This window comes from Vidua chalybeata, chromosome 1 (assembly GCF_026979565.1).
Source record: "Vidua chalybeata isolate OUT-0048 chromosome 1, bVidCha1 merged haplotype, whole genome shotgun sequence".
Classification (NCBI taxonomy): Eukaryota; Metazoa; Chordata; class Aves; order Passeriformes; family Viduidae; genus Vidua; species Vidua chalybeata.
This window is the reverse complement of record NC_071530.1, coordinates 132715530-132736050: the sequence shown is the minus strand read 5'-3', so window position 1 is coordinate 132736050 and position 20521 is coordinate 132715530. Positions and strand designations below refer to the sequence as shown.

Below are 20521 nucleotides of genomic sequence, written 5' to 3'. Positions count from 1 at the left end.
GAATAACTGGGATATGATGTACTGGAGTGTGTCCAGCAAAGGGCTGATGATTAAGAGACTACAGCATCTGTTATACAAAGAGAGGCCATGAGTGCTGGGACTGTTCAGCCTGGAGAAGATTGCAGGCAATTTTGTGAGTGGCTGAAAATACCTAGTGGAGGGAATAAAGGAGACAGAGCCAGGCTCTTCTCAGTGGTGCCCCATGGTGGGACTAGGGGCATTGGTAACACACTGAAGTACAAGAGGTTGCACTTACGTGTGAGAAAACACTTGTTTTTTCTGAAAGTGGGCAAATGCTGGCACAGGTTGCTCACAGAGGCTGTGTAGTCTCCATCCTTGGAGATACTGAAGCCTCATTTGGTTGACCCTGCTGGTGCAAGGGTTGGCCTGTGCCCACCAGCTTCAGCTCTTTTATGCATTTGGATGACGTTGTCTGAAAAGAACGAAGCGTGTACACATTAGAAAATGGGTGCCCTTTGTCATTATGGTGAGTGTTGACTGTTTTATGCACCATCATAGCATTAAGAAAAAGATCTGGGGGTGCAGATTGAAGGTAGTGTTGACCTAGTGACTTCTACCTTCTCCTGCCTCTCACACTCCTGCCAGTGCCCCTGGATCCAGGAAAGCAAGGCAGGGAATGCATTATGCTCCTTCAGCACATGGTGATGACTGCACAGAAACCTCAGCAGTGATCAGAACGCGCCACACACTTGAAACTGAGTTAGAGAAGATGGGATTGTCTTGTAGCCACTGCCTGCCTGCCTGCCTGCCCATTTAGAGCCTGTGAAAGGCTCCTTTCACAGAGCCTGCCTGTGAAACTCCTCTGAACCCCTGAAGGTGATAAGGGAGGTGAGCAGGAGGTTTCGGTATGGTGTAGCCTCTGTGACTGACCTTTCCTTTTTTAAAATTAAAAAACCCCAAACAACCAAAACCATCTATTTAACAAGATACTGGTACAGTTTTTAAAACCACAGGCCAGCCAGCCTCACCTGAATCCTGGGAAAGATGATGGGACAGCTCATCCTGCAGTCCACCTCTAAGCACATGAAGACAAGACAGTCATCAGGAATAGTCACCGTGGATTCACCAAAGGGGACTCGTGCTAAACCAATCTGATTACCTTCTGTGATAGGACAATTGGCTGAATAGACAAGGGAGAGCAGTGGATTTTGTCTACATGGGTGTTAGCCAGGCTTTTGCCAATGTCTCCCATGGTACCCTCATAGTCAAGCTCAGAAAGTGTGAGCAGGATGAGTGGATGATGAGGTGGATTGAGCACTGGTCTAGTTTCAGGGCTGTCACTGGTTGTGTCCCCCAGGGTTCAATGCTGGGCCAAGTATTCTTTAACTTATCCATCAGTGACTCGGATGAAAGGGGCAGATGCCTCCTCAGCAAGTTCACTGATGGCACAAAGCTGGGAGGAGCAGCCAATACCCCAGAGGACTGTGCAGCCCTTCAGAAGGACTTGGGCAGGCTGGAGAGATGGGCAGAGGAATAGTCTGAAATTCAGTGAAGACAAATGCAGGTCTAGGGAGCAATAACCCTGGGATCCAGTACAGGATGGGGGTGACCTGTTGGAAAGCAGCTCTGTGGAGAAGGATCTGGGAGTCCTGGAGGACAACAAGCTACCCATGAGCCAGCAGTGGCTGGGATAACAGGGAAAACTTTTGCAGTGTTTCTCTTTTCAAGGATGTCAGTTGGTGCAAAAACAGATGAAGCTGGCTGGATGCCAGGCCCTGAGCAGGTGTGTGCTAAGACAAGGTGCTGAACCTGCCAACCCCAAATTCTCCCAATTCCAGTGAGTTATTGTAACCATCTATGTCTGGGAAGTAAAAAAGGTCTTCAACTCTCATGGCCATCAGATGATGCTGGGAAATCTGTATCATGTAATTGAGTAATATTTAAAAATGGAATAAAGGGGTAGAATTATAATTGCAATGTGTTTCAGTGATGCATTCACTGGGGGTATCTGGGGTATCTATGCCAGTTATGCAATGTGCACACGTTTGGGTTTTGTTTGTTTATTAAAATCTGAATGGCATTATTTGCTTGAGAATATTTTCCAAATTGAAGTAAAGGAATGCTTTTTATTATGTGAGTAGTTACAGTCAGACTGGGTAGGGAAAAGACTTCCAGATACCTTAATGAAGGTAGAAACAATGTTGTTCAAAACCTTCAGCTCCCCTTTTCTGCTGTATTATATGGAACACCTTGTACACTGCCTGTACAGTTAGTTACTGCTGTAGAGGAGTGTCAGTGGGATCTTGGAATCAACCCAGAAAGGCGTCCTGCTTGCTGAACTTCTGATCAGTGTGAGTCCCCCACCCTTCTGCAGAGGTTGCAGCGTGCTGTCCTGACAGCTCTTCACAGCAATAGTTTCTAGTAGGTGCTTGGTGACATGTCTGCAGGGATGCAGGGATTGATCCTGGGAGCAGATGTCCCCAGCCAGAGGTGAGGTGAAGGCCCTGGTCAGAGTGCCCTCTCTGCTACTTTTCACTGGCCTGTTTCCTAAATATCAGCTGTCCCCACCTCCCCAGCTCGGCTGGGCTAGAACTCTCTGAGGAAGAGCTGTGCACAGATGTCCTCTGAAAGCCCACACAGAAAGATCAGGGTGGAGATGGGTGACTCCAGGCAGAGGTTTTCCTGCTGCCAGCTGCTGAGAAGAGGCAAGTTAATTTCATATCGAGGGAGAGCCTCCAGGGCAGCCTCCAGACCCATGCTGCTTTGTGGGCTGCCCTCACAGATTGCATACACAAACCTCCATGCTGACACTCGCTGTGGCACAGGGCTGTGCTCTGTCAATTGGGATTAGTTACTGTGATCTCATGGCTTAGGGCAGTCCATCCAGGTCCTAATGGCTGAACGGAAAGCAAATGGCTGGGAGGTAGCTGGGCAGTGAGCGTGGTGGAGCTGTGCTGGTGGCAGGCTGCAGCCCCGTGCCGTGACCTCACTCGTGTCTCCCCGTGTGTGGGACTGCAGTGGCTGATGTCTCCCAGGGCAGATTTCCCCCCTGTGCTGCAAAAGGCTTTGTCTTGGCACACAGGCATCGGGCGCTTCCTGTGCCGGCACAGCTGGGACGGGGCGGTTGCTGAGAGCTGTGCTGGGTAGAGCCGGGCAGGCAGGCAGCGCTGCCGGGAGCACTGATGGAGGGCGAGGGGACACGTACCCCAGCGGGCCAGGTGAGTGTCTGTGTGACACGGGTGAACTTCAGACCACACTTTTGAGATAGTGCGAGGAGGAGGAATAAATAGTGGTAACTTTAACCAGAGCTGTGCTTTATTTTCAGAGCTCATCAAGTGCTGTTGAAAATGGCTCCAACCTTGATGAAGAGCCTCTACTCAGAAAAAATCACCGCCGGTTCGTCATCTTCCCGATCCAGTATCCAGACATATGGAAGATGTATAAGCAGGCTCAGGCCTCCTTTTGGACAGCAGAAGAGGTGAGCCCTGGGCCAGTAGGTTGGCAAAAGATAGTCAGACCACCAAGGTCCTGGCACATCTTTCCTAGCTCTGTTGCTGGCTTCTGTGTTGCAAAGGTTGGAGTTAATTTCATCAAACATCAGGTGCCAGCACCAAAGCAGAACTCCCTTCGACAGTGGAAAGCAAGCTGCTTCCACAGGGTGATTCAGTAGAGCTGTTTTAGGTGCTTAGTTTAGGATGAGGTGGAATTGTGTCCTGGAGTGCTTCTCTGGTTATAGAGAAATCCTAAGTCAGATTGCTCTAATTTGTGCTCCTACCGTGCTGCGGTCTCTGAACATGCAACTGACTGCTGATGTAAGGAGTAAAGTACTCTGGGAAATTTCATGCTGTTCCTTAATATTAGGTACCTACATTTCCAGACAGATTGTGTTAATTTTGCTGAGAATGTGTTTAGCTGACTCCTGATTGCCCTGGTGAGGTGCTTGCCCCATGTTACAGTGCAAGCTTTAAGTTCTTCCCCGAGGTTGCTGGTTAGCTAGACCTGAGCTCATTTGTGGACAGTGGTCTGCAATTGCAGACAAGTGAGATGAAAGCACTGGCAGGCTCTAAATAGACCAGAAAGCATCATGGGATGATGAGGAACTGCCCTTTGTGGAGGTGGTATTTCATTGCTTCCCTGGGCAGCTGGCTGCCCTGTTGCAGCAGATCTTCATTTAAACCATGAAAGAAAAAGCAGTTGAACTCCTGCCTTACCCTTTTACTACATTGCTGGTTCCTTCTTACACTATCCTACCATCTGTGGGTCCTCTACATTTTTCACATCTGACTCTACTTTAGTGCTGTTTTGGTTCAGAAATCCTACAAACAAACAAAAAAGGACCGTGTGAAGGAAGCTGTGGTTTTCTCTCGTGGCTGGGGTTTGGTCTGATAGGCAAGAGCAGTTGCACAGCATTTGCTCCATACCATTCTTTGACAACATGAAGGCTGAACACCTGCCAAAGGCAGAAGTCCCCTCAGTCCATCTTTTGACATGCTTGGTATAGCTTTCTTGGGGTATCAGCATTTATTTCAAGTAAAGTTTAAGTGTCTCAGAATGAGGTCTGGTTACTGGTGTGTGTTCATACTTGTGACAGAAAGATACTAAGGCTTTTCAAAATCTCATTTATTTATTCAGTAGACACCAACTTTTGTTCCAAATTACAAAAGCATAAACTGTGAATCAAGTACATGATGTTATTGTTGCAGAGAGAGACAATAGTTCTGCAGTGTCTCTGTTGTCTTTTACAGTCACAAGTATTTAAATTCCCTACATGTAAAAATTTGAAAGCAAATGCCAAAACTCTGCCTCAGTCACTTGACTTGGGTGTTTGTTTTTACAGAATGACAAATGCAGAAGGACAATGTTTTCCTTTTTCTTTTCATTAGGTTGATTTGTCAAAGGACCTTCCTCACTGGAACAAGCTGAAAGCAGATGAAAAATACTTTATCTCTCACGTTCTGGCATTTTTTGCAGCCAGTGATGGAATTGTAAATGAAAACCTGGTGAGAAAGACAGAGGGCTTGAATACTTAGTCATGTTACTGTCTTATTAACTTTCCATTTTGGCTTTTTCACATTAATTCATAGGTTTATTAAATGTGTACTTTTTTTTCTTTCCATCTCACCTTTTTCGAGTGGAACAAACAGCTTGTTCATCTGGAAGCAGTGTTTGAGTTAAATTGGGTCAGCTGTGGTCATCAGGGCTCCAAATCACATCACTCTGGAACACTGTTTTTAAGTTCAGCCCCTGCTTGGCTGTGGGATGTGCATTTCTGAATGAATTAATGTAACCCCATATTGTTCTGTACTCATGTTAATTGAGAAGTAAGGAATACAGACCATGGCTGTACCATGTATTCCTCATTTTGGTAAAATCTGTTTTGTTCTCACTGAATGGCATCCTAGAATCTCTTAGGGCTGCAGGTGGGTGCTGCTAAAAAGGTGGGGAATTCTTCCTGTTGATATCTGTTCTGGGCTGGAGAATATCTCATCACAGGTTAGCAGTGGTATTTGTCTGCAAATGCCTAGTTTAAATCTCAAATGTTTGAATGTTTATAACATGCAGTATATATGTGCATGTATTCCATGAACATGCTTTATGTCATGCTGTTTATTTTTTTAATGATGAACACAAAGTCTGAGGCTTTGTTCAGTACTAAGTGTTTAGTATTGCATTATTTTGCTGTTATTCTCCTGTGTACATGTGCCCTCATGCTTCAGCTCTTAGATGTATTTACTTCTGGCTAGCTTGCTTTTTTTTCTTCTGCACCACAACTATCCTATTGACATATCTGTGAACAAAGTAGGACAGAACTGCTCCCATCCTGTCTCTGTAGCAGAGATCTGATGTCTCTCCTGTTGAGCTCAGAGCAGTGTCATGCAGGACTGCTTTATTGTACTAACTGCATGCTTTCTGGTTTTGGCAGGTGGCACGTTTTAGTCAGGAGGTGCAGATCCCAGAAGCTCGTTGTTTCTATGGCTTTCAGATTCTCATTGAGAATGTTCACTCAGAGATGTACAGCTTGCTCATAGACACCTACATCAAAGATCCCAAGAAAAGGTAAACCTCTGGATGTGTTACAAACCTGTGGGAAATCTGTCACTGAAGCCAGTGCCACCGTTGTAGGGCAGCATGGCAGCTGTCTCCTGTTTTCATACTGACTTTCTGGGGGAACTGGGGAGAGTTCCTTAAAGCTTTCAAGGCCTGCATGTCTGACCCCCAAAATGGAGAGGAGTATTACTGACCAAGGCTTATTGTGGGAGTATCAGAAGGTTAATTAATATTTGTATAAATCTTTTATTGCTGGAAGCATGGAGTATGTGAAATGTTAAAGGTTAGATGAGCTTCTTGAGGTTATCATGCTCCTGCAGTGCTTCTCTTACATCAGCAAAGGATCAGCCTGAGGAAATTGAGTGCTCATGATTAAAGTAGTGTTTCTAATATACAGCAGTCAATGTATTGCATACTTTCAGCCTTTTTGTTGTCAATGCTTTTTAACACAATTTGAACTGCTTATTTTTGAATTATTGAGTTCACCTTCTTTACCTGAAGAACTTCCTAGTCCAAACAGAATACATTTGAAAAGCAGCACTTTCCCTCAGAGACTCCACTATGGTGATGGTCAGGCAGAGCTTGCTTTCCCGTGGTGCTTTCCCATCATCATGTGTTGATGATGGTGGGAGGACTGAAAGGTTTCCTTTCAGGTTTTCAGCATAGGAACAGAGTCTGTGCATGTGGGACTTGTCCAGTTTCTTTTGTGGAGTTGGGCAAGATGAGGTTTTGCTCTGTGGATAGACTGAAGTAGCTGGCTTCAATTCAGAGAGATACTGTGATCTGGTGGGTGAGCACTCCTGGAATGGGATGTTTGAGTTCACAGCCTTCCTCCCCTGAGCCCTTGGGAATGTTGCTTTCTGCACATTTGCCTCCCTCTGCTCTTTTTATCACAGATCACATCGTGGTTTAACCTGGCAGGCAGCTAACACTACACAGCAGCTCACTGCCTGCCCCTGCCCAGTGGGGTGGGAGAGAATCGGGGAGAAAAGTAGAAGTGTTGGTTTGAGGTAAAGGCAGCTGGATAGGACAGGAAAATAATAATAATAATAATAATAATAATAATAATAATAATAATAATAATAAACAAAACAAGTGATGCACAATGCAGTTGCTCACTGCCTGCTGACTGATACCCAGCCAGTCCCCAAAAAGCAGTCCCTGGCCAGCTTTTCCCTAGTTTGTATTCTGAGCATGACATTGTATGGAATATCCCTTTGGCCACTTGGGGTCTGCTGTCTTGGCTGTGTCCCCTCCCAGCTTCCTGTTCCCCCCAGCCTGCTCACTGGTGGAGTAGGGTTAGAAGCTGAAGAGTCCTGGACTTCGTGTAAACACTGCTTAGTCACAACTAAAACATCGGTTATCAACATAATTCTCATTCTAAATATAAAACACAGAACTGTACAAGCAACTAGGAAGAAAATGAACTCTATCCCAGACAAAAACAGGACAGATCATCACCTCTTTGGGGTGGGAATGGTCTCTTACTTGGGTTAGTTCAGAGCCTTGCATAATGGGATCATCTGTCTGGTGGAGCTGGAAGGGACAACCAGGGCAGATTTACCTAAATCACTATTTTGATGTTTTGTCTCATTTTCTTCTATAGGGATTTCTTATTTAATGCTATTGAAACAATGCCTTGTGTTAAGAAGAAAGCAGACTGGGCTCTGAAGTGGATTGAAGACCGAGAATCCACTTTCGGTGTGTAGCTTTTTATAAACTTGTTTCTATTGCATATCACAAACTGACTGTCTGTGAGTAAGCTGCACTCCTGGAACATGAAATTAAATTCTCCACAGATGTAGTGGGTCTCTGGTTTAGCTAAAACCTAGAAGTAAATTCTGGTGAGCTTGTATGTTTTTATCTTCAGGTAGAGAAATAAAGAAATGGCAGTGCCCCCAGAAATCATATTATGAAAAATGCTCTGTCTTCTTATTATCTTTATACTGAATAACCCTGGTTTCCTCAATTTTTGCCTGTAGACCTTATGTTCTAGTTTTGATTATTTCTTCTAATTGGTTCTTATTTTTCACTCAGTGTTCAGAACTGGGCAGCTGAAGTTCTTGCAAGTCCGGGTATTTTCTGTGTCCACGTTCCTATAGAGAAATCCACGTGGGTTTTTTTGTAACTGAGGCATGACTGAGCCTGGACAAAAAAAGATTCAAGAACCATCTCTTTCTAGTGTTTCTGGTTTGCTGTTGGAACCAGGTTTCTAGTTTTTGTATCTCATTTCAGAGCTGGGACAGTGGTTCAGCTTCCATCAGCATGGTGCAGGGCATCCTTAGAAGTGTTCTGCATTCTTACAGTGTTGACTTGGAAGGGTTTGCTGTAGCTGAAATACATAATAGGTGTACTCTGGTGAATTTTTTTTAACAAACATCCTCTATATTTTGAGAAAGTGTAGGAGATAGATTCAACCTGGTGAACAAAATTAATCTGAACATCATTCTTTTGCAGCATCTGTTCAGAGCTCTTGTTTGAGAGAGGTTCTTTTTTGTAGCTGTATATTGTTCTGTCCTGGAGCTCCCACTGCCTCCCCGGTCTGGGGAGTGCTTGTTGTGTGTGAAACCCCTTCATTGTCCCTTTGTTTGGCTCCCAGCAGTGTGGGGTGTGCAGGAATCAGAAGGTTCCCTAACTCAAAAAGCAGTGTGCCCCCTGCTTCCTGCCCCAAACTTAATGCATTTTATCCAAATAAGTAATCAGTCTTCTGCTTCATTAAACCTATATTTTATAAGCAGCCTTTCTCCATTCCTCTATAGCAGTAACCTACAAGATTTTTTGTGTTGCCAGAAAAATTCTTTCTTTAATAACTTCTCTGATACTTGTAAGTTGGTATTTCTCTCTGTGCTTTTTCCTAATTTGAATTTCTTCAGATGAACCAGCAGTGGACATTTGTATCTCATAGAGGAAGTGGGATATCTGGCTACTTTGGGTTATTTTTTAAAACAAAATTCTGTGCAATTCTTATTGGGAAAAAGCATGAGAACTTAGTGCCAAAGCTCTTCATGTCAGAACATACACAATAAGCCTGTGAAGTTGTTTGAAGTAGTGTACATGGAATTATGTGGCTTCACTAAACAGTCAGGTGGTCTTGTAGTCTGAAGAAATACATTTGTGTAGAGAACAGGGAGAACTGGGAGCAATAATGCCTTGCTTTCCTAGGATTAAAGGTGGGATAACACAAGTAGTTATTTGTGTCTTGGCTTATGTTCTGTAGACTTTCACTCTTTTAAGCATATGTGCTCTTTTAAGAATATGTGCTTTTATGTAGATTCCCAACAAGAAGAAATTGTGGTGTAGGGTTTTTTGTTTAATTTAGAAGAGATTGGCCCTTTTCTCAGTTTTGGCTGTCAGTTACATAGCTACTTTTCTGCCTTTCAGGAGAAAGAGATAATGGAGTACTAATGTCTTGGCCACTTTGGACAATTACCTTCTTTTGCTTCGGACCTGTGGCAGTTTCAGTGGGTGCCCTGGTTTTTCAGTTCTGCTGGGGTTGCCTATGGCTGAGTGCTGTGGGGTGTGTAGACCTTTTGTACATCAGGATCTGCTGACAGATGTGGTCAAAGACAGCATCTGGTGCTGCAAAGGGGATTGCTTTTCTCCAGCATCACTGTGTCTGATGCAAATGGTCCCTTTTGCTGATGAGCAATAGAGAAATTTGTGTCTAATGAAAAATGTGTTATGTTAAACAGGTGAGAGAGTGGTTGCCTTTGCTGCAGTGGAAGGCATCTTCTTTTCGGGTTCCTTTGCTGCTATATTTTGGCTGAAGAAGAGGGGCCTGATGCCTGGATTGACTTTCTCCAATGAACTTATTAGCAGAGATGAGGTAATGTGGCATATCCTACACACTATTTGGGAAGAAAAGTGAGTTTCCAGGGCAAGGGTAGAATTATATTTATGAAAAACCCGTAGTCTTGACAGAGGAAGGGGAAAGAAGCAGACTTTTACCAAAAATTACAGAATCATAGAATCATTTAAATTGGAAAAGACCTTTAAGATCACCAAATCAAACTGTTAACCGGCCATTGCCAAGTCCACCCCTAAACCATGCCCCTAAGTGCCACATTCACATGTCTTTTAAATACCTTCAGGGATGGTGACTCAACCACTTCTCTTGGCAGCAATTTCCATGAAGTTTTTTGTAATATCAAATCTAATCCCCTGCTTAATGCAACTGGAGGCTATTTCCTCTTGTCCTGTTGCTTGGGAGAAGAGGGCAACCCACGCCTCACTGCAACCTTCTCTCAGGCAATTGTAGAGAGCTCAGGTCTCCCCTGAGCCTCCTTTTCTCCAGCATAAACACTCCCATCTTCCTCAGCCAATCCTCCTAAGACTGGTGCTCCAGACCCTTCACTAGCTTTGTTGCCCTTCCCTAGATTTGCTACAGCACCTCAATGTCCTTCTTGTAGTGAGGGGCCCAAAACTGAACACAGGATTAAAGATATTTCCTCACCAGTGCCCAGTACAATCACCTCCCTGGTCCTTTTGCCACGCTATTCCTGACACAAGCCAGGATGCTGTTGGCCTTCTTGGCCACCTGGGCACATGCTGGCTCATGTTCAGCCACTCTCAACCAGCACCCTCGGGTCCTTTTCCACTGGGCTGCTTTCCAGCCACTCTGCCCAAGTCTGTCGCACTGCATGGGTTTGTTGTGGCACAAGTGCAGGACCTGGCGTTTGGCCTTGTGGAACCTCATACCATTGCCTTCAGTCCACTGATCCAGCCTGTCCAGATCCCCCTGCCTTCCTAGCCTCCAGCAGATCAACATTCCTACCAAGCTTGGTATCTTCTGCAAACTGACTGAGGGTGCACTCAATGCACTTTACCACTGATAAAGATATTAAACAGGACTGGCCACTCAGGCCAGTAACATACATATATATATATGTGTGTGTGTGTGTGTGTGTGTTTGTGTGTGTTACATGCATATATATAACATGTATATATAGCTAACATAACATAACTGAGCCCTGGGGAACCCTGTCTGTGGCCAGCCACCAACTGCATTTAATTCTTACCATGTTTTTTGGCCTGGCCATCCAGCCATTTTTATACCCAGCAAACAGCACTGATGAACTTAAAGCCTGGGTGCCGCTGGGTCCCTCAGCAGAAGTACCTGTTTTTAAAGGGAGTAAACATAAATACTGGTGTCCCAATTGTGATTTAACCCCAGCCAGCAATCAAGCCCCATGCAACCACTCTCTCACTCCTCCACCAGTAGTATCAGGGAGAGAATTGGAAAGGTAAAAGCTGGAAAACTCGTGGGTTGATATGAAGACAGTTTAATGGGGAAACAAAAAGTCACACACATGAGCAAATCAAACCAAGGAATTAATTCACTGTTTTCCGTGGGCAGGAAGGTGTTCAGCCATCTCCAGGAGAGCAGGGTCCCATCATGTGCAACAGTGACTTGGGAAGGCAAATGGCATTACTCCAAATGCTCCCCCCTTCTTCCTTCTTCCCCTCACTTCATATACTGAATGTCACATGGTCTGGAATATCCCTTTAGTCAGTTTGGGTCACCTGACTCGGCTCAGGACAGGTTTTGTGTCTCTTCCCAATGTCCCATGCACCCCCAACTTCCTCACCTGGGTGGCAGTATGAGAAGCAGAAAAGGCCTTGGCTCTGTGTAAGCCCTGCTCAGCAATAGCAAAAACATCTCTATATTACCCACCCTGTGTTCAGCACAAATCCAAAACACAGACCCATACCGTACTTGAAGAACACCAACCCTACCCCAAAACAGCACACCATCCAAAACCAGCCAATGTATATAATATTATCAAAAGTGGATTTTTTAGATTGAAGGGGATGTTTGTTTTCCTCTGCTGTGAAGGGAGGCAAAGGCCCAGCTGCTCAAGGAGTGGGGTGGAATTGCATGGTTCCCAGCTGTAGGGGGGGCTGGCTGGAGCAAGGACCTGGATAGTGTGTGACTCTGAGACTTGCTGTGCTTCAGCTGCTTCAGGCAGGTTCAGGTGGGCTCCAAGTAGCACTCCCCACCTGCACCCTCCAGAGCTTGCAGACAGCCACCTGCATCCATCACTGAGGCAGCTGTGGCAGGTTGCTGCAGAAGCAGCAGATACCATTCCTCTCCATGGTCTTGTGTTGCTGCACAGCAGTAGAATCTCCTGGGAGGGGGCAACTACAGATCTGCCTTGGAGGAGAGTAAATCTTACCTTTAGATGTGAGGTGTCTGAGGGGCTGCATGTCAGCACACCAAATATGACAGACCATGTGTTTACAAGTGCCCCTTCTTTTCACTGCTTCCTTCCTTTCTTTTTCCTTGCTCCCTTCAAGTTGGCAGCTGTTGTTTATGGCTAGGGACTGTGCACTGCACTACTTAGCTTGCTGTCAGCACTGAAAAAGTAGAAAGACCAGTTTTGTATGCAGTATAAACATACTAGTGGTTGTAACTTATCAGAGCTGGTCTTAATGTGTAAAGAGCTTTTTTATAATGGAGGTGATTTTCATAGGTTAGATAATTTGCTTTGAAATGAGACATCTTATGACATGTCTTTAAAAGACACTTTTGAAGAAAGTGATATGATGAGTAAGGAAAAACAAATAGTTCTTCAGCCTTCACCTTCCTTGTGTCTTCTGTGAGGCATCATGAACTGATCCATTTGAGTGAGGCAGTATTTGTTTGTTACAAGGATCACTTGCAGGTGAGTGCATGTAACTGTACTTTTCTGCAGAGCCAAGCACCAAAAGACTAAAATTTTTTGAGCTCTGCTGGCGTAATTCCAAGTGCAGTGCTGTTACAAAGGTTAAAGCCTGGTGCACAGAGCACCTGCATTGAAACCCAGTGGCAGTAAAAAGAATCCACAATGGAAAACTGCAAACTGTTTTTTGATGCACCTGGACAGATAAATGATCAATGCTCAGTGTGTTTTTTGAGCTGCTGGTTCTGTTCCCAGGCTGTTCTTGAGCTGGTGCATCTCTGACACTTAAAGGTGCAAAGCTGGTGGGAGCACCGGTCAGCAGAGCACACCGGTTCATGGAGAAGCCAGGCATGTCCTGCATCCTGCTGGTGATGTTGCCCTGGATAAGACCGTGGGAGCCTTGCAGCAGGCAGCTATTGTGGTCACTAGAAGGGGGGATATTTCCCAAATTACATTACTTCAGGGCTGTTTCATGACTTTAATCACAAGGATTTTATAGCCTTTCCAAAAAGGTTTTCACAGAATCACAGGATTGTTAGGGTTAGAAGGGTCCTCTGGAAATCATCCTGTCCAATCGCCCTGCCAAACAGAGTCACCTGAAGCAGGTGACACAGGAGCATGTCCAGGTGGGTTTGGAATGTCTCCAGAGAGGGAGACTCTGCAATCACCCTGGGCATCCTGTTCCAGTGCTCTGTCACACTCAACGTAAAGAAGTTCTTCCTCATATTGAAGTGAAACTTCTTGTGTTTTAGTTTACAGCCATTGGTCCTCATCCTGTTGCTGGACACCACTGAAAAGGGTCTTGGCACCTACCTGTCCTGGCTTCAGCCAAAGACAGGGTTAATTTTTTGCAGTAGCTGTGAGAGGTTAGAGCCTGGAGCTGTGTGGCTAAGACCCTAATGTTACTGGGTATCATCTCAGATCATTGACAGGGGTGGAGAAAAGGGATTCCCTCTCCTGCTTTTAAGAAGGGTGTTCTTCCAGTGGGAAAAAATGTATTTGGGAAGAGCAGGTGGGTATTTGTTGTGGATTTTCCATGTAAATAGCTTCATCTTATACATTTTGTTGTTCATATTGCTGTCAGTGTTCTTTTCATTATCTTCTTGTTTCCAGTAAATGATTCTAACCCATCCTGTGATTTTCACCTTTTGTGCCTCCATTCACAGACCAGGAAGGGGCAAGGGAAAGCCAGGGGTGTCTTGGTGAGGGCAGGCAGCAAGCAAGAGGCATCTGGTTTGGGAGAGTCTTGGTGGGGGCACTGAAGTGGGGAGTACCATTCCTAAACCATGACACCACCTTTGAGATAATTATATGCATTAATGAGATCCCCTCTAAGTGTTCTCTTCTTCAGATCAAATAGGCCCAGCTCCTGCAGTTTCTTCTCATAAAAAAGATATTCCAGACCCCTCATCATTTTTGTGACCTCTGCTGGACCCTCTCCAGTAGCTCCTTGTCTCTTCCATACTGAGGATCCCAGAACTGGACTCAGCAGTCCAGATGTGACCTCACCAGGGATGGGCAGAGGGAGAGAATCACCTCCCTTGACCTGTTGGCCACACTCTTCCCAATGCACCCTGAGATACCCTTGGCCCTTCTGATCACACGAGCACTGCTGGCTCAGTCAGCTTGTTACCCATTGAGACTCCCAGGTCTTTTGCAGAAGAACAGCTCTCTAGTAGGTCAGCCCCCAGGTTTTGTTTTGACCCTTGTTATGATAATATTAGATTGTCTTGTAGCCCATAGTCTGCCAAATTCTTTCTGATTGGTTTTCACTCTGGATGTGCCCTCTTGGTATTTATTGGCTGTAATCACTACCTTGCAGTTGAGAGGAGAGATGGTAGCACAGTGGTCCATTAGGCTGGCAGTGGTAGGTATGGCTGAAGCCAGACCATCAAGCTGTACCCAGGCAAGTTAAAGAGCAGCTGAGGTGCCTCTGGGAGCAGCAGCCTGGAGTTGCTTGTCTCCTTACCTTGTCAGGAGACTTTCCTGGAAATCCTGGAAAGGAGCACAGTTTACTAGGCTCTGTGTAGGATAGCTGGGTGAAATGAGAAGGGGAGTTCAGTTGGGGAAGAGATGATTTGTTAATCTTGGGTTTGGTGACTTTAATCTGAATCTGCCTTTCTAAAAATGCTGTTGGGAGAAGCGAGGGAAGAAATGCTAGTGAAAGAATTTTAATCAAGTATCTCAAAGCAAAGAGCAGGTAATCAGCCTGTTTTAACTCACAAGTAGTTTTGCAGGTCTTGATGTAGAAGTCTTTCAGCAAAATCATCCCTGACAGGAGGCAGAGACCAGCAAGGCTCTTTGTAGGATCACTCACAGTAGAGCAGCCCTCAGAAAAATTTTACCTGAGAAACATGTATGCCGAACATTATTTTGGCACATGTGATTTGAGATGTTACTGGGTTGTAAACTACAAGTCCACACTACATGTGATAACATTAAGACTTCCATAAAAGCAGGAGGCTGGGAAACTTCAACCCAAATGAGACTGCCTGAAAATAAGGGCAAACTATGGGGAAGAGGGGAAAACTGACTGGTTTTTTCATTGTTCTCTTATTTCAGGGTCTACACTGTGATTTTGCTTGTCTAATGTTCCATTATTTAGTGAACAAACCATCAGAAGAGCGAGTCTGTGAGATCATCGTTAATGCTGTAGAAATTGAGCAGGTAATCTTGGTTGTGGCAACATTGTGGGCAGCACAGGCTCAGTCTGAGGTGTGAAAATAAACAAATTAACTTCTAACTTTTGCAATTCCATGTTTGATACTTGTCTCAGACTTGATTCCTGATGCATTATACCATTCTTCCCTCTTCCTTAATGGTGACAATAAGAGTCAGAGACTTCTGATTCAGTTGTCAAGCAACTGGGGCAAGCTGAAGCTGGCAGCTGGTTTTTTCCTTAATGACAGAAAGGAAGAAAAGCTGTCTTATTTGATATTGAATAGAATAGTTCCAGTTGGAAGGGACCTGCAGTAATCATCTAGTCCAGCTGCTGCTGTCTCTTAGAGAGGAGTTTGTTTACATCTGTCCTTTCAGGTACTTTGTCTCTCCCTATTGTATTCACATCTCTGCTTGTCCTCAGGAGAAGGCAGAGTCTGCTCAGGCCACGAGTATCATGCTGTCTTCTGGCTTTTTCTGAGGTTGATGTCAGGTTCTTTCACGTGAAGTGCTGCCCTTCTGCAGGCACAGGTTTCTGCATGGCTGAGTGTTTGGCAGGATTTTAGTTTAGCTTTCTTTCCTGTTGTTACCTAACTACTATGATGATGACAAATGCTCCTTCTTTGTCTCACAGCACTGACAGGTATGCATTGGTGCCTGAATATACACCTGCCTGGGTTCAGCACTCATATATATCACTGCCCTCTGATCTGTCATTCTGTGGTGGCTGGAAGCCAGGAAAACTGGTGATTTCTTGATCTGTCCTTGCTCCCACTAGTATGGTCCATAGATTTATTGAAGTTGGAGCTTAAGCTTACACAGAAGCTTACACTGGGGGATTGGAAAACGGCAGATTAGAGGGGCAGTGATAAAAATCTTGTGCCTTTTCCAGAGTAACAGGCTAAAAGTAAAGGAAGATACAAACAGTTACTGAAAGCAGAAGATATTTGTTGAATTTAGTGATGTGAGTTATTTATTCAGACAACTTCCTGGGGAGTGTGAAACATCACAAAGTATGTTACTGTGAAACACAGGTGTCTTCTCTCCTTTTTTTCTTCTTAAATCTAATTTCTCTAATTGTCATCTGTATTTTAATTCTAGGAGTTTCTAACTGAGGCATTACCTGTGGGTCTGATTGGAATGAATTGCACCTTGATGAAACAATACATTGAATTTGTTGCAGACCGATTACTAATGGAACTTGGGTTCTCAAAGGTAAGAGATGCAATTGCTCCAGATGCTGGCCTACCAGTGCAGCCCAGGAGAACTGCCAGCACAAAGCACTCCCTTGTCATGCTGGGAAGCAGGTCATATTTAGCACATGGACTTCCTGTGAGTGACAGCTGAAACCACAGCATTCATACCTATGCTTCACTGTAAAAGAGCAAGAACAATCCAGGCCTTTGTTTCCCTTCAGCTGCTCAGCAGGTTTGTAATGGGAAATGTAAGCTGTGCTCAGATGCTGCAGTGCTTGAAGAATAACAAGCACCTTGCACAAGTGAACTTCATCACAGGCCAAACTCCTGGGAGTGGCAGTACTGAATTTGCTTAGATAGGGGTCCATAGATCCTGCAGGATATTGCAGCCAGAGGTGGTCTAGTTTGAAAGAGTTTGACAGATTTTGTTTGCTGTGGGGTTTTGAAAGCATTATTTCCCTGTCAGAATCACCAGTGTGTTTTCCATCCCCAGGTCTTTAATGCAGAAAATCCTTTTGATTTCATGGAGAATATATCTCTGGAAGGAAAAACAAATTTCTTTGAGAAGCGGGTTTCGGAATATCAACGTTTTGCTGTTATGGCAGAAACAATGGACAATGTCTTCACTCTGGATGCAGATTTTTGACAAATTGCCAAATGAATGGTGACTGTTTCCCTCTCCTCATCTCCCTATATGCTGTGAAGTTGGCTTAATTTCCTCTCATGGAAATTAGAGTGTCCTGGGATATTTTTCCTGGGTTTTCATGTTATTTGTCAGAAGAGTAAATATATTTCTCTCTGTGTCATTTGAAAAAAAAGGGGGATAATTTGTAAAAAATTTATATGGCTTTGTAAAAGGATGGCCTTTTAAAGATTCCCTTGATTCATCTGCTGTCAATGCTGTCTTTAAAAATGACATGGAATGGATTTTTTTAAGACTTTTGGTAGTGTTTTAAGAAAGCAAACTGCATATTTACCTCATGTTACGGTATTTTAATCTGAAAACCAGCTGAGGTATCACTCCATGTAAAAATGTTGCTATAAATTATTTTCCTGTTTTCTGTTTTCATATTTATAGATTTGGTATAGAGTAAAAGCTCTTCTGTTTCATCCTGTTGCAGATATAGTAATAATTGAATGTGGGAAGACCGTAATGAGGTCTGAACTATGGAATATTATTAAACCTGGGAATTATGTGTAATCCCCCCATTAACCTGGATTCTGTCTGAAAAAGTTTTTACTTGGGTTGGAAAACTGGTAGGCATTTAATTCAAATACATGTGATTCTTGTGTTATAGCTGTTAATGAATAGGTCAGTGGACTTTGAATGGTCCTTGAAAAGGCACGTCTGTTAACAGTGGAGAAAAACCACATCCCATAGTTCTTTGGCTTGTGTTTTTCCATGCTTCACTGATCAAGTGCCTTATTAAGCAATCTGTAGTTGTATTTGTAGTCATCTGACACTGAAACAGCCAGCTCTTGGTGTTGTCCATCTCCCCTTGTCATGCTGGGTGATTTGATACTCTCCCCTTCTTGGTTGAACTTGTGCATTGAAGGGGTGAGAAGAGATGTCATTCCAAGGGATTATTCCTTGAGTTGCTACAAACAGATTACTTGGGCTGTAAGGAAGCACCCAGTAATGTATGAACATATATCAGGTTGTGTGTTTGATGTGAATCATTGGAATATTGTCACAGAAGAGCTTCTGAAAGAAGGTATTAAGCATTTCGAAACCAAACCAGAAGTAGTATGGAGTAGCAGCATCTTACAAAGGACTGTTGTTTGGGTTTTGATTGTGTGCCTGAAAACTGTTTGTAATTTTTTGATACCACATGAAGAGAATGGAGTGATTGAAGAGTGGCCAATGTGCTGCAGTGCTACTTGGGGTGGAAGGGATGCTATTCAGCTGTACCCAGCTTATCTGCAAATAAATAGGCTCTTTTTTTCCAAGATGAAGTGAATATTCAAGAGCTAGACAAAGGGTTCTGCTTTATTAAACCCAAGCATTTTTCATAATATTCAGCATTTTGTGGAAGAGCTTTTTTAAGTCTTATTGTTGCAAATATCTTGTGCTGCTTTTTTAGCATGAGCTAAACTGACAGCCCAGGGTTATCAGTGATGGGGTAGCACAAGTGTTATTTCCCTGCCAGCCCAGATCAGCCACAGTCCTGGGTACCTGAGTTCCATGAAACAGGTCCACTGCCTTAGCATAGTTCCTAGTGAACAACTGTCTCTGCTGTAAAATAAGCAGCAAAATTGACTCTGTTCTTTTAGTCTCTGTAAAAGATCAGGAGTATGTACTGAGCATGGAAATGGAACAGCTTTTTTTTTTTTTCCCTACTAGAGCCTGCATCATTTGACATAAGGTACTTGGAAGAGGGCAGAGTGGAACGTTGAGAATACAGAGAAAAGCTGGAACTGATAGCCCTCACTAACATACTGGAACTGCAAGAGAACTGTGGACTCAGACTGAAAACACAGTGCCTTTTGGAAATACTGAGATAGAGGAGAAAGAGAAAATACTGTAAATGGGTCTGTTGTTGGAGTAATAGAACCTATTATGTCACTGAAAGTACTAAAAAGCATTTATTTTGAGTCTTGTGAATTATGATGACAGTATAGAGAATATTCTAATATGAAACTGCAATGTGCTCAGGTTCTGTAAATGTATATGAGATACCAAAGTCTGGTACAACGCCTCCCACTTGATTTGTGTGTAAAATATGTGTGTCGTTTCAATAAAATTTGAGTGTGGGGAAGCCCGTGCCTTCATTTACAAGTTACTTGCCTCCTTGTGAAATCCAAAGTGATAAAATTGGGATGTGACAGAGTAAGTCAGTATTCACAGCTTTTGGATTGTGGGAGAAAGTTATGAGTGCTCCATATATTGTCTTGCACTTTTTAAGGAGCTCTTGACTTGCTCTTTCTTGTTCCTGGCAATAGGTTTTGCAGTCTAGTGAGGTAACAAGTGGGTTTGGCGTTTGTTTGTTTTGTTTTGTTTTTAATTGGGATTTTCTGGCACAAGGAGAAATCTTTTGAGTGTCTGTAAGTGATTGTCAGTGGGCGGTACCTGATATATGAAGAGCATCATGCCCTTGGGGCAGGCGCCCTGACTGCCTGGGCACAGCATCATCAGGTTCAGGCCCTAAGCTGGGGCCAGCCAGGCACCTGCCTGAAGCCAAACACTGGTCACCTGGGTCTGAGCTGGCACAACTTCACACCTGCTTGTGTAGGCACTGTCAGGGCTGTCATTTCAAAAGTCTTGTCCCTGCAGCCTCTTTGTGCCTCCTTGAGACAGGCATGATGGGCAGAAGGTGCCTTCTTCCACCAGCACCGGGCTCTGGGCAGAAACCCCATGGGCCTCTGAGGGCTCTGTGTCTCACACTGTGTCTATCAAGCTTAAGAAAGCCTGATGGGTGTGAGTGTGGGGGGCAGAAGGTGTGAAGCATCCCTTCAGTGTACATGGTCTCTGTGCTCTGAGTTGGAATAAGGTTGGTGTGTGACTTTGCTAGAGCCAGTGTGACAGAGAAGGTGCTTCCTGGAAGTATTTGTGTCTTGGTGAAGAACTTGTCTGCAAGGGTCACATGAGTAGAAACCTCTCTCTGGGGCCTGCAATAGGAGCTGAGGCTCAAGAGAAGAATCCCCCCTTTTAAATTGCAAAGTGGCCTCTGTAGTTCCCATTGTTCCCATTCAAGCAGACGTCCCTCCCGGCAAACCCCATGACTTGGTTATCAGTAGCCACATCAGGCAGACATCGTGCTCCCAACGCTCTGCTCTGGCTGTGAAACCACTGCCCAGTGCAGTAGGTCAGTGAGTATTCCCAGCCCTTGCTGGGAAATAAAAGAAAGCAGGTGAAGATAGGGCAGTTAGTAACCTCTTTCTCAGTGTTTCTGGACTGGAAAGATTTTTGCAGCAGATGAGGATACTGTGTGTGTGGCAGCACCCTCAGAACTGCAGCCAGCCCCTGGCCGGCTGACACTGTGCTGATCCACTTCC

The 20521-nt window shown here is 44.4% G+C and overlaps 1 protein-coding gene across 2 annotated transcripts in view; it reads left to right on the top strand.

Annotated features, from left to right (window-relative positions):
- Positions 1-19308, top strand: part of RRM2B (ribonucleotide reductase regulatory TP53 inducible subunit M2B) — a 28046-nt gene extending 8738 nt beyond the window's left edge. Inside the window, exons 2-10 of one of the 2 annotated variants that reach the window (XM_053953031.1) lie at positions 3287-3439; positions 4845-4961; positions 5885-6018; positions 7616-7710; positions 9702-9835; positions 15234-15338; positions 16431-16544; positions 17019-17189; positions 18870-19308. In XM_053953031.1, the coding sequence (XP_053809006.1) occupies positions 3287-3439; positions 4845-4961; positions 5885-6018; positions 7616-7710; positions 9702-9835; positions 15234-15338; positions 16431-16544; positions 17019-17171 (1005 nt within the window). In that variant the 3' untranslated portion in view covers positions 17172-17189; positions 18870-19308. The remainder of the gene's footprint in view (positions 1-3286; positions 3440-4844; positions 4962-5884; positions 6019-7615; positions 7711-9701; positions 9836-15233; positions 15339-16430; positions 16545-17018; positions 17190-18869) is intronic. The other variant, XM_053953040.1, reaches the window with a different exon arrangement.
- The last annotated feature ends 1213 nt before the right edge of the window (positions 19309-20521 follow it).